The following is an 18,351-nucleotide window of genomic DNA, read 5'->3' on the forward strand; positions in this document are numbered from 1 at the left end:
TGGGCGCTGATTAATGGGGTGTCATTTAGCTAAGGGTGAGTCTAATACTGGCCAGGATTTGAACCTTAGCAGGGCTTATTTTCCTCTGCTTTGTTGAGTTTGCAGAGACTTTCATGGCTGATAGTGCTGATGATCAAAATGAAGAAGTGAAGTTATTCTTAGTCAGGATATATTTGGGATAAATAAGGAACCAGAGATTGAGATTCTGTGTTGGTTTACATATATAAGATGTGAGTTAGCCCAAAATATATTCTATTTTTATTTAAAGGAACAAAGTGATACTTAATTGTTTCGGTGACTTTTTTATTCGCTGAAAAAGAAAAATTGAGTAAAAGTTGAAAAGGTAGTTTGATGTGAGGATAAGAAAGAAGTCTAAATTGTGAGAATGCCATCAGCCTATAAAAACATTTTCATATTTCCAAATTTGGAGGCTCAGGTGATCTCCAGAATATTCTTTAAGAAGTGTCTTTTCTCCCAGGGAGGAATGTAGACCCAGCATCGTGGGATGGAGAACATCTTCTTGACCAAAGGGGGATGTGAAAGGAAATGAAATAAGCTTCAGTGGCAGAGAGATTCCAAAAGGAGCTGAGAGGTCACTCTGGTGGGCACTCTTACACACAATAAAGACAACCCTTTTTAGGTTCTAATGAATTGGCGTAACTGGCGGTAGATACTTGAAACTGTCAAACTACAACCCAGAACCCATGAATCTCGAAGACAATTGTATAAAAATGTAGCTTATGAGGGGTGACAATGTGATTGGGAAAGCCATATGGACCACATTCCCCTTTGTCCAGTGTATGGATGGATGAGTAGAAGAATGGGCAGAAAAAAAAAGGCACCCAGTGTTCTTTTTTCCTTAATTTTTATTATTATTATTTTGTGTGTGTATGGTAACGAAAATGTCAAAAAGTAATTTTGGTGATGAATGCACAACTATTTAATGGTACTGTGAACAACCGAGTGTATGCTTTGTACGACTGCATGATATGTGAATATATCTCAATAAAAATGAATTTTAAAAAGAGAAGTGTCTATTATATAATCACCCATTGCTTTATCAACTGTAAAGGAAAACAAGTAAAGCTAATGTTGATTATCAAGCATTGTGAATTTAATTCCCTGCAATAGCAGTGTTTACAAATGTTTAAGGGAACATTGAAAACAATAACAAAACTCCCACTATGTACACATATAGGAGAGGAGGTGGTAATCTGTGTCCTCAAATTATTCCTCATCACCACAAGAATGGCTCATACAATAACTGATATGTCTTAAGAGAGGCTGAACGTGCTGTGAAACTGCAGAGGAAGATGACTCCCAGCTAGAATCTGGGAAGGCTTCCTTCAGCCAAAGTCTCCGTGGGCCCTGGAATTGTCCTGGTAATCCATTTTCAGGAGTTTAAAGACCTGCCAGCCTTCCTGAGGCTGTAATCCGCTCTCCAACCGATTGAATATGAAGTGTATGTTAAGCCAATGAACAAGCTAAAACCATTAGATTCCTTTTTCAGTCTGCCTTAGAATTCCATCCACATCCTATTTGGTCAGTTGTTCTGCATTATCAACAGTACTAAATAAAGAATTTTCTCTAGTAGAATCTCTATGCTTAATCAGCTCAAGTCTGCAAACAATTATTGGCCTTCCTGCACTTATACTCTGACTTAGATGCTGGAAAAATGGTAACATAGAAGGTATGTAGGCAGTTGCTGGGTCACCAGCCATTGAATTGTTTTACCCTAGACAGTATTATAATGTGCTATCCAGGAAGGCCTGTTCTATTTAGTTTAAACCAAACAACCAGTAAATCTTTGTCTTCATCTCCAACAGGGGATTAAAGTGACACAAGGAAAACTAGAACTCAGCAGTGATTATTACGATGCTAACATTGGATTTGATTTGCTAATGTTTTGCTGAGGATTTCTGCAACTATGTTCATAAAGGATATGGTCTGTAGGCTTCTTTTATAATGTTTGTCTGGTTTGAGTATCAGGGTAATTTTGGATGGGGGGAGTTCCCTCTGCCTCAATTTTCTGTGTAGATTTGGTATTGTTTCTTTCTTACATGTTTGATAGCATATTGGAAATGCCATCTGGGCATGCAGTTTTCCTTGTACGAATGTTTTGAATTATGAATTCAATTTCTTTAATAAATATGGGTAGATTCCAGTTCTTCTTGTGTCAGTTTTAGTAATTTATATCTTTCCAGGAATTTGTCCATTTCGTATAGGTTACTTAATTTCTTGTTCCAATGTTATCGATCTGCTATTTGTAGGATTTCTAGGAATAGTTCTCTTTTACCTCCCTAGTAATGATGACTTCTGTCTTCTTTCCTCTTTTCTTGGTCAGTCTAACTACAAATGTATCAATTTTATTCATCTTTTCCAAAACCAAGATTTTTACAAATTGATTTTCTCTATTCATCTGTTTACTCTTACATCAGTTTTTGTCCTTAATTCTTTTCTGTGCTTTTAATTTACTTTGGGTTTAATTTGTTCTTTTATTAGCATTCTAAGGTGGAATCTTGATGATTGATTTTTGACTTCTGTTTTTGTCATTATCCATTTAATGCTATAAAATTCCCTCTAAGGATTGCTTTAGCTGCATCCCCCAGTTTTTGCTTTGTTGTAGTTTACTTATCATTTAGTTCAACGTATTGTCTAACTTCCCTTAGTGATTTCTTTTTTGACTTCTGGGTTATTTAAAATTATGTTGTTTCTAGAATAGAGCTTTTGTTCTATGTGTATTTACTACTTTAAAAATTTTGACCACACTTGCAGTTAAGATATTACACTCTAGTTTTGTGCATCATCAGAAATCAGTGTCTTATTGAAATATATGTGTTTTGCTACATTCTGTGTGGTTCTTTGTGTGTGTATGAGGCCTAAAACAAAGCCAACAGATCAGAACACTCACTGAACAAAATGGGGGGGGGGGGTTGTCCCAAGGAGAAAATATTTCAAATGCTATTTTGCTATTTGATCCTAGAGCAGGAACAGTGATTTCATTAGAATCAGGTAAAACTGGTCTTCACTAACTTTGTTGTGTGTATGTTTTTTAAAAAAAGTGCTCCTTTATTTACAAACATTTGTTTTTCTTAATGAATCGATCTTGTTTTGACTGGCAAGAATATTGAGACAAATCAACGTGACAAAACGAAATTTGAAGTTTTTGTTACCAGTCCTTAATTTGTTTATAAAAGCATATATAACAGAGCAAAGAAAAATAGAAGTAGAGTTAATAATGAAATCCCAAATACTATTTCTTTTCAACAGCAATACCAACATAAATCACGTAAATGAAATAAACAATACATCTTCAACTAAATAGTGTCATTGTGAATTAAATATCAGTTTCCAAAGGTTTACCCCTTGATAAGAAGCAGAAAATGTCATCAACTGAACATGCACAGTTAATATAATTTGGTTTAAAAATGCAGAAAGTAAAAATATGTATCCCAATCTCAAAGGGTTTTATGATGATCAAATGGCAACAAGGGGTGGATCAACTCTTAAATGTGAATAAGTTAAAATATATATTTTATTAAATTTCATTTGAAAGTAAACCCTCCTTTTATAAACTTGTCTTTGCTAACTTTGATTTTTAAAAATAAACGTTCATTTATTTACAAACAAAAAAAAATTATGTTGTTTAATTTCCAACATTTGGAGATTTGGGGGCATGTCTTTCTTTTATTGATTTCTAATTTAATTTCATTGTGGTCAGAGAACATACTTTGCATGAGTTAAGTCCTTTAATATTTATTGAGACTTCTTTTTTGGCCTGGCTCATGGTCTATCTTGGTGACAATCCTTGTGCACTTAAAAAGAATGTTTATTCTGTTCCTTTGGGTGGGAGTATTCCATAAATATCAATTAAGCTAAGTTGGTTGGTGCTGTTGTTCAAGTTTTCTACCTTTTCTCCAGATTTTCTGTCTTCTTGTTCTATCTATTACCAACAGAAAAATGCTGAAGTCTCCAACTTTAATTGCGGAATTGTCTGTTTCTCATTTCAGTTCTGACAGTTTTTAGCTCATGTATTTTGAAGCCCATACATATTTACTTATTTAGGATTGTTCGGTTCTCGTTATGAATTTAGCCCTTTATCATTAAGGAATATCCCTCTTTATCCTTGTGTTCCTGTTTGCTAATGCTGCTGTCATGCAAAATACCAGAAATGGATTGGCTTTTATAAAGGGCACTTATTTGGTTACAAAGTTACAGTCTTAGGGCTATAAAGTGTCCAAGGTTAGGGGATAACTTCACTGAAGGATGGCCATTGGTGTCTGGAAAGCCTCTGTGAGCTCGGAAGGCTCATGACTGGTGTCTGCTTGCTCCCAAGTTATGTTTCAAAATGGCATTCTCCAAAGTGTTGCTCTTGGGATGTTTTGTCCTCTCTGAGCTGCAGCTCCTCTTCAAAATGTCTCTCTCAACTTCTCTCCAAAGTGTCTCTCTGAGCTTCTGTGTGGTCTTCAAAGTGTCCCTCTTGGCTGTAGCAAGCTTGCTCCTTCTGTCTGAACTTATGTAGTGCTCCAGTAAACTAATCAAGGCCTACGCTGAATGGGCGGGGCCACACCGCCATGGAAATGATCTAATCATAGTTATCACCTACAGTTGGGTGGGTCGCATCTCCATGGAAACACTCAAAGAATTACAATCTAATCAACACTAACACATCTGCCCACATAAGACTGCATCAAAGATAATGCCATTTTGGGGGACATAATAAATCCAAACCAGCACACCTTGGTTGTATCCCTTGTTCTGAAGGAGTGGCAGCCACGGCATTTGCTGCATAGACCTCCTTTCAAAACTGCAGTATAACATTACCTTACAGCCTTCAGTGGATGCTCTTTTGGGATCTGTTGCATTTTTCCCACAGTGGCTAAGGCCTCTCTGGATACTGCCAGCCAATGACTCAGCATAGCTGAGGACCTAGAGCTGGGCCATTTCTGTTCAACATGGACCTCCAACGGGCAGCTTCTGCCTGGGGGTTCCCCACTGGCCTGCATGAGGCTTTTTCAATCTGAAGCTCTTCCTGCTCAAATCTCCTACCTTCCCCCTCTCCCCTCTTAGGTGTCAAACCAGCCTTTGTGTCTAAAGGCTTTTCCCTGCTTAACCCTGCTCTCTCTTACCTTTATCCTTCTTCGGTGTGTCCTGCAATAAATCTTCCAAACCTCTGATTCAGTTTTTACATTTGCTTTCTGCAGTACCCAAACTGACACAGAAGTCTGCTTTGTCTGAATCAATGTGGCCATAACAGCTTTCCTATGATTAGTGTTTACATGGTTTATCTTCATCCATTCTCTTACTTTTATTGTATCTGTGTCTTTATAATTAAAATGTGTTTCTTGTAGACAGCGTATAGGATTGGATTTTGTCTACTATTTTGCTATATGCTTTCCATTTACCATCTGCTCTTTTTTATCCTCCTCCCCCTTTTCTATCCTTTTTAAAAATTGAGCATTTTTATAATATTCCACTTTAACTCTATTTTTGTCTCATTATATAGCTCTTTGTTCATTATTTTCAGTGGTTGCTCCAGAGTGTACAATATGCCACTTATCACATTCCACCTTCAAATAATATTGTATCACTTGGTGTATAAATATAAGAATCTTATGACTTTATGTTTTCATTTTCTTTTCCCGTCCTTTATGCTGTTGTTATCATATGCTTTATTTCTTATATTTGTCATAAAATCCACAATACATCTTTTATTTCTGTTTTAAATTTTCTTTTAAAGAAATCAAAATAAGGATTACAAAAATCACCCACATATTTACCATTTCCCACACTCTTTATTCTTTTCTGCAGTTCCAAGTTTCCATTTCTTGCGGCACAGATCTGCTGGCCATGAATTCTCTTGGCTTTTGTTTGTTGCAAAAAAAAAATTATTTCATGTTTATTTTTTAGAAGGACATTTTCTCTGGATATAGAATTTAAGATTGATATTTTTTTCTTTCCAGATATCATTCTAATACTTTTGCTTGCATTGTTTCTGATGAGAAGTTCACATTTTTATCATTTCTGCTTTGGATATTTTCTCTTTATCTCTGGTTTTCAGCAATTTCATCATGATATGCCTTGTGTGGTTTTCTTTGTGTTATCTTGCTGGAGCTTCGTTGAGTTTCTTGAATCTTTGGTTTATAGTTTTGATGAAATTTGGAGAACCTTCTGCCATAATTTATTTAAATTATTTTTATCCCTCTCCCATTCCCACCCCAGAACTCCAGTAACCGCTTGTTCTAGTTTGCTAATGCTGCTGGAATGCAAAACACCAGAAATGGATTGGCTTTTATAAAGGAGGTTTATTTGGTTACACAGTTACAGTCTTAAGGCCTTAAAGTGTCCAAGGTAACACATCAGCAATTGGGTACCTTCACTGGAGGATGGCCAATGGTGTCCGGAAAACCTCTGTTAGCTGGGAAGGCACGTGGCTGGCGTCTGCTCCAAAGTTCTGGTTCCAAAATGGCTTTCTCCCAGGACGTTCCTCTCTAGGCTGCAGTTCCTCAAAAAATGTCACTCTTAGTTGCACTTCGGGTATTTGTCCTCGCTTAGCTTCTCTGGAGCAAGAGTCTGCTTTCAATGGCCGTCTTCAAACTTTCTCTCATCTGCAGCTCCTATGGTTTCTTCAAAGTGTCCCTCTCGGCTGTAGCAAGCTGGTTCCTTCTGTCTGATCTTATATAGTGCACCAGTAATTTAATTCAGACCCACCCAATGGGCGGGCCAACACCTCCATGGAAATTATCCAATGAGAGCCATCACCCACAGTTGGGTGGGGCGCATCTCCATGGAAACATTCAAAGAATTTCAATCTAATTAACACTGATAGGTCTGCCCACACAAGATTACATCAAAGATAATGGTGTTTGGGGGACATAACACATTCAAACTGGCACACCACGTGATATTGCCCACAGGTCACTGAGACTCCATTCATTTTTTTTTTCTTCAGTCTTTTTAATTCTCTCTTTGTTTCAGTTTGGATGTTTTCTATATTGTTTTGTCTTCAGGAAAAGACCATGTTTTTTCTTATGTAGTTAATGTGCAGTTAACCCCCTCTAGTATATTTTTAATTTCAGATATATTTTTCATTCCCAGAAAATTTTGTTTTTTAATCGTCCCTTTCTTTCCTAATGTCTTTCTTTTAAATCCTTAAGCATATTGCGCATATTTATAATTGCTATTCAATGTCCTTGTCTTCTAATTTCTCAGCACTGTCATTTCTGGGTCTGTTTCTATGTCTTATTTCCTGCATCTTTGCATGGTAATTTTTCATTGAATGCTGGACTTGTGAATTGTTTGTTTGTTGAGTGCAGGGCTTTGTTGTCTTTCTTTTAAGAGTATTGGGCTTTGTTCTGGCAGGTAGTTATTTGAGGATCATCTTGATTCTCTCATGGCTTTTTTTTTTTTTTTTTTTTTAAGTTTTTTTAGAGCAACTCTAGTATAGTTTTTACTGTGAAGCTGATTTAGCCATGCTACTGAGGTGTGAGATGTGTGGCATCACTACCTAAAGCCCCAGCATCTCAACAAAGACTCTCTACTTTGGCTTTGGGAGCTCCAGGAATTGTCTGACTGTTGCTCCCTATTTGTTTTTCTGCCTGATGTTATGAAGTCACCCCTTTACATATAGGGCTTAATATTTAACAACATACTCAAGAAGTCCCTTACGGATCTCTTTCTCTGCGGTACTTTGCCTAGCAAATTCACTTGACTTAGCCTCCTGGGACTCTGTTCTGGGTTCAGTGAGACCCCAGTGTTCCCGAGTGTCCTCTCTCTGTACTGCTTGTCCGGACTGAGCCTCCGGGCAGAAAGTGGGGCAGGTGTCCAGCTCACTCCCTTGTTCCCCTTGTCTTAGGGATCTCACCTTGTGCTTCCTTTTGTCTGATATTTGTCAATGGTTGTTTCACATATTTTATCCAGTTTTCTAGTTGTTAATGGTAAGGCTCATCCGGTTGGGTTACTCTAGCATAGCCCGAAACAAATTCTCAGTTTTTATGAATATTCTGGCCATTTTCTCCTAGACATCAATTTAGCCTTTGAGGCCATCTCTGATGCTGGGAGGGAAGCAGGTTTTGGGGAGGAAAAGAAGAGATTCCAAGGCTATTTATTGTGTTCTGGCAGGGCACCAGGCTGAAATCAGACACAGGGGCTATGGTGGGACATCCCAGAATGGAGGGAGCCTGGCAGCTGCTAGATAAGGGTAACTACAGCCCATCTTCCTACCAGGTGCTCTGTCCTGGGTCGTCTTTCCCATAAGAGACAGAAGTCAGGGACAGCATGCACATTCTAACTCTTCCAAGGAAGCAGTTTCTTGGCTGGAAGACTCCACAGATCTCGTTTTGCTTATAAATGTGAATTTTCTTTCTCCTTTGAAGGTCCATGGCACATTAAGTGCCTCCTTTAATCTTTTTCTTCAGCATCAATGCTAGTCATTATGACCCTCCAAAATCTAGGAACTGCATTAAGGGATTATCCTTCATAAATTCAGTTAATTTTCACCAGGAATCTATGAGGCAGGCACTAGTATTATCTCCGTTTCACCCATGAGGAAAGTGAGGCTTAGGAAGATTAAGAAATTTGCCCAAGATCTCATAACTTGTAAGTGGCAAAGCCAGGATTTGAACCTGTATCTTTCTCATCTCATGCCCTGCAAACCTTTTTTAAATTTTTATTGTAACATATACAGTACAGAAGTTTCCATTTTACCACTATCATGTATACAACTGCAGTCTTGAAATTAAGCTATGCTTCTTTCTTTACTATGTACTACCTTTGTATTATATTTATTTCTGCACCTGTCTTACCAGTTTATGAATTGATTGAGAATAGGAACCTCTACCCTACACATCTTGTGACTTCAAGTAAGGTAAGAGGGAGAAAATTACCTTTATTTTTTATTTTAGAAAAAAAAAATGGTGCCAAACTCTTAGAATTAACTTGCTATCAAAATCATGCCTTATCAAGGAGATTAATTTTTCAATGTAACTTTGTTTTGCTTATTTTATTCCTGACAAATCATAGCTACTGGAGTCAGCTGACAGGAAATCAGCTATTCTTCTATAAAACAACCTATGGCAGAAAGGAAAAACTCACTATTATTCTGTTGTGATGCATATATACCTAGTAATTGCAGACTTTGGGATAATGTGGTCTGTAATATTTGCTCCTTTTAGTTGTGCCTATAAATCCTATGAATTATCTTCACTGACAAGATCTCTTTTTATGCTTTCTGTAGCATTAAATAAATGTTTATTAAAAGAAGATGTATGGGTTCAAATAATGACAGAAATAGCACAAGACCTTGTAATCAGTAACTTGAAGTTATCTTTTTTTATTTGCTAACCAAATACACCTTGAAACCTTGAATAAAGCTCTTTAGGGGAAACAGCTGGCAGTATATCAGTACCACCACCACCACCCCCCCAGGCCCCCAGGCCATCAGAGTTTGGGGGGCTTGGAAGAGTTCTTCTTACAATGGATGAGGGGGAAAACTTCGCTGTCACCTGGGGTCGAATTTGCATGTTAAGGGAGGCTATTGAAACCACATCTGATACCCTCCTGTTGAAAACACAAGCTCTGTGTGGCCTCAGATTGTTAGGCCATCAAGGAGGCAAGAGAAGGGTTGCTGGGGAGAAAGTCACAGAATCTGAAACTTTGGGTTCAGAAAAACATGAAGAGCTGTACAACACCAACAAGGAAGCCTAAATTAAACCGTGACTATAGTTAATAGTACTGTTATAAAAATGTGCTTTCGTCAGTTGTAACAACCACACCAATGCAAGGTGTTAATAACAGGGTGGTATATGGGAACCCTGTATTTTATGCATGATTGATCTGTCAACCCACAACTTCTTTAATAAAAAAATAAAGAAAAACATGAAGTCAATAGGTAGTAGTTAAAGGCACTAAGTTCTGTTTTTATTTGACTACCACTTTCTCTTCACAGATTGTTTCTCATTAACCCAAAGCTATAGAACTTTCAGGTTCAATAATTGTGACTCTTCTCCATATTTTGGAACTAAAATGACTTCTTTAAAGGAAAACAACCTTAAATCTCTGTTTTCCAGTATTAATGCTTGTTAAAAGATCTGTAATAGCATAGCGCTTCTTCCTTCTAGAAAATGGGAGTGGAGAGAAGGCAGAGAGAAAAAGAAGGAGAAATGGAGGTTGCTATTTTTCAAGCTAAGCAAGAGAGCTCATTGGAAGCAAGAGGGAATTATGTTTCACATGATTTTTTAAGATGCAGTATCTTTTCTTCTCTTAGTAATTTTATAAAATGGACAAATATCCACTAAAGTTAACTTTCCTCCTTACACATAACGGATTAAGGAACGACCATCAGTCAATTGGTTTTTGGCCCCTGGTGACCTGGATGGGATTCAGGTAATAATGTAAAGGCTAAAAACTAAATATATTGTTTCAATCCCTGAGACTATCCCATCTTCCAGCACATTGTTATGTTCTAGTAAACATCAGTAGTTGGATCATAAGAATCACAAGGGATCATATGTCTGTATTCTTCTTGTCTGGGTAATGCTCTTAAAAACATCAATGACTCCTTAGCTAATCCCCCTGCCACCAATTTGGGATTTAAAGGACAACAAAGGAAAAAGAGTTTTAATTTTTAACAGAAACAGGCCTGAGGAAGGATTTTAGGTACACTCTAAAGTAAGCTAAACTTAATTCATAGTAAATATCGTGCCTAAAATCCATGCTTAAGAAGGTTGTCCTTGAATCATTTTACTAATTTGGTTGAAGAGAGTGATCTAACAACACATGCAATCATATTTATCTCAGCTGTTTTCAGGAGCTCCAATGGATCTTAAAATAACATCACATTGCATTTTCCCTGGGATGTTTCTCTTTAGAAAAAAGTAGTATTCATTTGCTAATTCATTAAGTAATTATTGCAGGCTTACTGTGTGTAAAACATTGCACTTGATTTTGCTGGAAATTATGCATTTATCTATTACTCATTTATCCATTCATTCATGTAACAAATATTTAGTGCATGTTAATATATTAATATAATTAATATATTATTATTAAATCAGCCTAATAAGCAAAGTCTCAGCTCCTTCTGAAACCTAATTGCATTGGGTAAGTCAGACAATGTGCAAACAAACAGATACATACATAACATAATTTTGGGAAGAAGAGAGGAGATATATTAGCTCTTTTTATCCAGCTACTGACATCTGATACTACTTAACAGCAGCTGGGAAATTGGATACAGTGATGTAATAATATATGATCTGTATGCCCTGAATAGGGCAAAATATGGTTTGTTTGTATGCAGTTCTCACAATAGCCAGATAAAGTACTATTATTAGTTCCATTTATTCAGATGAAGAAACTGAGCCTAGAGAAATTTCTTAAGATCCCAAAGCTACTAAATAAAATCTTTTCAAATAAAATGGACTAGTTTTTCTGTAGATTATTGGTTGACATATATTGAATTAATCATCACTAATGCTTTCCTTCCTACATTTCAGATTAAACTGTTTCAGGAGTAGATAAACTTTGACCACGTCAAGGTAGTTAGGGCTTTTGCTTTTGACTTTTTAAAATGACTTTTAAGAAAACCTCATATCTGTTCAGTGGAGAAAATAAGGAAGGAGGAAAGTTGTTTCTAAGAATTATCCACACGCACTGTTTGGGCACGGCCCCTTGAGGCTGATCACACGTTTCAGCTTTCCTTAGGAAGTGGACGAAAGTTTGAGCCCGGACACAAACAGGAAGGCTTGGAGGCTGCATTTGCCTGCAGGCACCACCTCTTTAAGTAGCTTCCGTGCAGTGGGAATTTGTCTTCTGTTGGGACAAGAAGCAACACTGCTCTTTGTCTCCCTGGCCGGCCGGCCGGGCGGGAGCACAAGCGCTGTCCCCTGGACCCTGGAGTGTGGGGTCTGCAGACAGTGGGTGAGGGGTGGCAAGTGCCGGCTGGAGGATGGTTTTCCACCCTCTGGGCCACGAGGACACAGGGCAACAAAGATGCTTTGTGCTTCTCCCTAAAGAATGTCATCAGTGAGGTAAGGCGCAGAGCACTTCCTAAATCAGTAACTTTGGCTACAGAAAGGAAGAGAGCAAATATGTGTTGACAGCTTTTTGCTTTTAATTACATTTTTGGGTGAGGCTTACTGTTTTATTAGTTTATAGACATGCAATGTGACGTGATAGTAAACTGTAATATTTTAACCGTTCAAAGAAAAAATTCCATCCTTTTTAGGAGGTGGGTAATAAATATTTTCCTAAGACGTAGAAGATTGTTATAATATAAGTATAAGCGTCTACAGCTGAGCTATAGAAGGAAAGTAGATAAGCTTTGTAGTCATTTGAGAGGACTAGTTAAAATGGGATATTAATAGGCACATAAAAATGAATGGCGTGGAGATCTTTTGATTCCAGTTCCTGTTTTGATGTAGGAGCCTTTCTTTCCAGATAATTAATCCCATTTTAGAAACATCTACCAGTGTTTCTCCATAATTCAAGCAAGCTGTTTACATCTTTAATGGATTTATTATATTTATCTAGTCATTAACATAGGCTACCAGCCTTTCTTAAGTTTTCAGGACAATCCTGAAGTGGCTGTGTTGCCCTGGTCCTGGGTGAGTCTCTGTGTGGACTTGAACCCGTGAGCCCTGTGTCTACCTATTTCTTCTCTGGTTTTTGCTTGGCCTCGGCTTACTCTAGTCATCCTTGATGCACCTTCTTGGAGACATCAGCACCTGTATTTGAGTCTGTTCTCAAAACCAACCACCTAATTAGGCTGATTAGTAGTAAGCACAGCGTCTTCTTCTTCGAGAGGGTTCCACACTGTTGATTAACTAACCTCTTTTCACGTTTAATTTTCAGAGCATCGTCATCCATACAACCTCCTAGTCAATGACTTCTTTGTCTTTTATTTTATTTATGTTCTTCTTCCTGCTCCTTTTTTTGTCTTTTGGAGGGAGGGTCGGTGCTAAGAGGTGTGTATTGTTTATTTCTACTTCATTTCCATCAAATTAGGTTAGAAGCATCTGCTTCAGAGTGTTCTGGGTTCTTAGTAGTTAAGTGGCATCATCTTTATGTTTACACAACTGTGTTTATAGCCTCTTTATTGTTTCTAAACTATTTCACCGGTGTATTTTGAAACCAAAAAGTAAAGTCTGCTTTGGTCCCATTGAAACTTGTGTGTCTGTTAAGGGATGTTTTTTAGTTTTACCTTTGATTTCAGATGATGGTAGGCAAAACCAAGGTCCAAGATAGAGTAGGAATTTCTGTACGATGCCTTGAAAGTGACATTAGCTTGATATGCTAATTTGTTTGTGCAAATAATAATTTAACAACTGCATGCTTTGATGGTTTTTGCTAAATAGGGAGACTTTCTTTTTTGGCTTAAATAATTGGAATTCGTTGTCGCACAGTTTTGGAGGCTAGAAATCCACAATCATGGTGCAGCAGGCTCACACTTTCTCTGGAGCCTGTAGTGTTCTGCAGTGGCTTGTAGGCACCATCTCTGCCTCGGTCACATGTCACCCATCTCTTTCTCTCTCCTATGCCAGACTGTGTCCAAATTTCCTCTGCTTCTGCGGTCTCCAGTCATTGGATTAAGGGCCACCCTGATTCAGTTTGGCCTCACCTTAATCAATAGGATCATTGACGATCCTATTTTCAAACAATTCACACCCATAGGACCAGGGGTTATTATTTGATCATGTCTTTGTGGGGAACATGATTCAAACCATAACACAAGCCTCCTGGTGGAAGTTTATAGATGAGTTTGTTTTTCTTTTTCACTTAGAGAAGTTGTAGGTTTGTAGAAAAGTCATGCATAAAATACAGAGCTAGGGACTTTCTTTAACTTTAAATCTCATAAGAAGGAGTTTACCTTACATTTAGAAATTATTTAAAAATTTTATACTCTGCAGTTGCTTCTTGATAGCCCTATCCTTCTGAATACAGTCACTGCCCCTTTATACATGGGCTTATCTTTTACAGACAAATTTTGTTAAGGTCCCTGTTAAGCTCTAAGCCAAGGCATGAATGGAATAGCAGCTGTGCTATCAAAGGCAAGGTTAACAAGATACAACTTATGTTGAGATTTGAAAATATAAACAAAGGACTTCATTTTTATGATTCTAAAGCAGATGGAAAAAAATTTAAAAAAATCCAGTTGACAACTGAACAACGGCACTTAGCCTCTCTAAGCAAGCAGGATCTTTACAGATAAGGAGTTTTGAAGACAATGGGTAGCGTAATCCAAGGCTCTATTAGCCAAGGTTTGGGGAAAAAAAAATAACAAAGTAACTGTGAGATGAGCTAAAAAGAAAGCAATGCCTCTCTATAATGAGTAGAATGAGAATGCAAAGTAACAGATATACTAGAAACCTTCCTACTGACTCCAGCTGAGCTGAATGCAGGAATGTGTTTCAATGTCTGTGAAAAACCCCCCAGAGGTGGTGTTTTGAATCAGTCTTGCTGACATAAACACTGACACTGCCTGGAAACTTGCCAGAATTAGAGGGTGAAAACAGTTCAGCCAAGATGCATGGTATTCTTAAAATAAAAGCGTGGAGCAGCAATTTATCGTCCTCTTGGGAGACAGAGAATAGCAGCCACCTCTGAAGGTGCAGGGCTGCTTGGTGACTGCACAGCAGATAAGAACATTCGCAGGTAGAGGATTCCAACAACAATGGCCCTGAAGTACTTATTTAAACAGAAGGAAGGCAAGATTGAGAAAACAGGAATTGTTTCTTAGTGATATAGAAGCCTGTGGATTATTTAAGGGTGGGAAAGAAAATCTATTGAGAGACATGTTTGAACAGTGTAAGTAAATGCTGATTAGATGGACATTCATTAGACTACTTCAGTGATGAATAAATGATCAGTTTACAAAACTCAGATCCCAAACAAACTCTAAGAAGTCAGCAGTGTAAACAGGCCGTACTTGTTGGTTGTGAAGACTGTTGTAGGTAATTCTCCATTTGTCAGGTATCTTTAACTAAATCAATGTTTTTTACTTTCTCTCATGAATATAAATGGTAAAATTGGGGCCAGACTTCCCAAAAAAACAACTTGGTATTTCACAAAAATCACTATTTGGGACATGAAACACCATTGTTTCGCTTCAAAAGACAGATAAAAGGCTCACTATTTCAGTTATTTGTGCTCTGAAATGGTATCTAACTCTCTGTAACTTGCAAAGTAAGTAGATGATAAAGGGGAGTTTTACCCTTTTTTTCATCCTGTTCCACAACATGCAGAGCTGATTCTAAATCATGCTTCTAGAAACTTCTAAAGGAATGCTGGAGATTTGGGCGGGCAGTGACCACATTAACAGCCCTGCCTACCAAAGGAAAGCATTTGAAGGAGAGCCTGAAGAGGCTGGCAAAGTGCTTGCAGCATTTTTTTTTTTTTTTTTTTTTTTGGAGATCTGTAACTTTATTCATATTCAAGGTACAGTGCTTTGTAGCATTCCATTAAAATGGAGGTCTACTGAGGAGGTGACTTCAAAAGATTCTTTTAAAATAATAGCATGTGATACATTGTCTTTCATTGCATGCTTTGCCAACCTCCAATTGTTCAGTAGGTATGAATTTTCTAGTATATTTTAGTTAAGATATTGCAAGGTTTATCATGTGGTCCATCCCTGCTAGCTTCTTTTTCTTTTTAAACAAAACACCCTAAAGCATAATCTCTTTATGAATTAGGTGAGTCTGTGGATATCCCTTAACCATGAAGAAGTTTCAGTTCTTTTCAAAACTGCTTTCTATGTTGTCTGACCCTACTATTATATTGTATTGTATGACATTTGGTTTTTCTTTTTATTATCTTTTTTATTATTTGTTAAAATTAAAAAACTAGGAAAAAAAACTGCTTTCTAATCAACAAAACAGAAGAAAGCAGAAAGTGATATTCGGCAGATCCATCTTGGACCTTGTCAAAAAGAGGTGTGTCAGAAGTACTTGAGCTGTCAAAACATCTACCACCAGAAATCTGTAGGTTTTATGGTAATGGTTGGAGTGGAGTTATAGAATGCTGGTGTGAGAAAGGACCCTCAAGATAGGAACAGAAGTTCTCAAACTTAGCTTGGAGAACACTATGGGTGGGAGTGGGAGGGTGGGGTAAAGTGGGAAAAGGAGGAGAAGAACCACATGGGCTTTGGGCCTCCATTGGTGATTCAACGAGAGCTCATCTGCTTGTATCCCTTAAGTCCTGGGCTTCTACATGCATTTTTACTTGAACAAATTCCATAATCCAAAAAAGTGTCAAACCACTGAACAAATAACAGTCACTTGTGCAATGGCGACTCTTCCTGAGAGCTGAGCTCTTGGTTTCTATGTCCTAATCTCCATTCACCAAAAGCTCTGCCTCACAAGGCAGGGCCCCCATTTTGGGGCTAATTCATAAATGTAAAATTTCTCTAGAAATATGTTCTGTAAGTGCTGCAATCTATTAAGGACCCGTCCATGTGCAGACATTTTATAGCTACTGTTTCATTAATCTTCACAAAAACTCTGTGCAGAAGTGGTTTTCCTCTGTTTACAGTTAAGTAAACTGAGGCACAGGGAAGCCAAGAGTCTTGCTCAAGTTTATACAGCTGAGAGTCAGCGCGAGAATATGAACCCAAGTTCCCACACAGTGCTGAATGGATGACAAATTGTGTTATCTGGCTGTGTTTTATAGTTTGAAGGTAGTGAAAAAACTCTTTGAGGTTATGGTAGAAGTAGCTGCAGGACTTGGAACAATTCTGGGAGGCTGTTTAATAACTGGATCTCCATGTTCTCATTCTCAGACCATTCTTTACTTCCTCTTGAGACCTGTTCTGTTCAAGGAGAAGATAGTATCTATTCCTCTTCCCTAATAATATGTAAATCTTGTCACTTGTGCTTATGGCTGTGTGTGTGTGTGTGTGTGTCTGTGGGGTGGTGGTGCTGTTGCGACAAAAGGAAAAGGAATCCACTACCCCTTAGGAGCTGCAGAAGTTTGAGAATGAATGTCTTACAGAGAATTCTTGCACTTTCTTAAGCCCCAAGTGGATTCGTTGAGCGTGTTCAGCGATCTGCTTGCAATCTTATCTGTTTACTGAAGATTCGGCTTTTTTGTTGTTATTTGACCACTTTGGATTTTCAAACTGACTCATCCGTCAAGGCCAGCTCAAATTCCAGACCCCAATCTTTCCTTTAAAGCACTGACTCACTCACCACCCCCTCACCCTGACCTCTTCTCCAAATTCCTAAAGACTGGGCTATCAGTATCTTTCAAGTAATATTTATACATTCTTATAGTCAGCAAGGTGCGTTTTCCTTTTGCACGCATTATCTCATCTCCTTGGCAGGCCTGTAGGTGTCCTATGGATGTTGATGGTTTCTTCTATCTCAGTGTCCCCCTTCCGCTCCCCTCCCCCATCTAGAGCTCATATGGAGCTGGCCTCCAGTATTAGCTGATTCATTGGTACATTTTCCTCCCAATATGTTCTGTTTTTGTACCATGAAGCCACACAGATTGTTCTTCCCCAAGGCGGCTCTTGAAGTATTGGACACAGTGATCACACTTACTTGGAGCCTTCTGAATTTCTCCAGTGCTTTCAACATTTTCACATGTGGCATGGTTTCTTAGAAGACACTTTCTGACCACCTGTTCTGAATTCATTCCTGACTGTCAGCATTCTTCCTTAAGTGTGGTGCCCAGAGCTGAATTCCAGTTCTGGATTTAGGACAGCCTCCTCCTCTTTCTGCGTGGTGAACTTCGCTGCCACTCGGGATCCACTTAGTTCTCTTGGAGTTCAGGTAACACTCTTGGCTGCCCCTAATTTTACAGTTGGCTAAAATCCCTTCATCTTTTTCACATGAACCATGCTCACGCCGGTATGCAATCATCCTAAACACACATGTATATAGCTGAAGTTTCTGAACTACATTCTCGTTCCTCTTAAATTTCATCCTGTTGTTTTCAGTCCCTCAGTCCTTCCAACTGAGAATTTTTTTGATTTTCTGATTGTCATCCAAAATTGCCTATTAAACTAGTGAGGAAGATGATCTTGTGATTAAAAAAAAAATAATTCCTAAGCTTTAAAAAAAATTCAGATAAATCTCCCCAAAGAATGTCTCTAATCATGTTACATTGTTGAGAAAACTTTGAAGGCTTTTTATAGCCTGTGGTTAGAGTCTATGAGTTTCTTCCGGTGGCATCTGCAGTCTTTACAAGTGCACTTGTATGTCCCCACCAGCCAAACCGGATTCTTTGTCCACTCTGTCCAGTCCCTGAACCTGGCTGGGTGGCTTTGCCCATCTGGAGCGTCTTCCTAGAATGCACATCAGGCCACACCTGCTCTGCCAATCAGAATCCTGCCCATTCTTCCTCTTGAGGTTT

General features: G+C 38.2%; 1 protein-coding gene across 6 annotated transcripts in view; it reads left to right on the top strand.

The window, feature by feature from the left end:
- Window positions 1-18,351, top strand: part of ARHGAP28 (Rho GTPase activating protein 28) — a 177,277-nt gene that overhangs the window by 36,738 nt on the left and 122,188 nt on the right. The window contains exon 1 of one of the 6 annotated variants that reach the window (XM_037805926.1): window positions 11,879-12,029. The exons of 4 other annotated variants lie outside the window; for them this stretch is intronic. In XM_037805926.1, the coding sequence (XP_037661854.1) occupies window positions 12,016-12,029 (14 nt within the window). In that variant the 5' untranslated portion in view covers window positions 11,879-12,015. Of the gene's footprint in view, window positions 1-11,878; window positions 12,030-18,351 lie in introns of those variants that run through there. One more of the 6 variants, XM_037805928.1, reaches the window with a different exon arrangement.

The sequence above is a fragment of the Choloepus didactylus genome, chromosome 16 (genome assembly GCF_015220235.1).
Source record: "Choloepus didactylus isolate mChoDid1 chromosome 16, mChoDid1.pri, whole genome shotgun sequence".
In the NCBI taxonomy this organism is placed as follows: domain Eukaryota; kingdom Metazoa; phylum Chordata; class Mammalia; order Pilosa; family Megalonychidae; genus Choloepus; species Choloepus didactylus.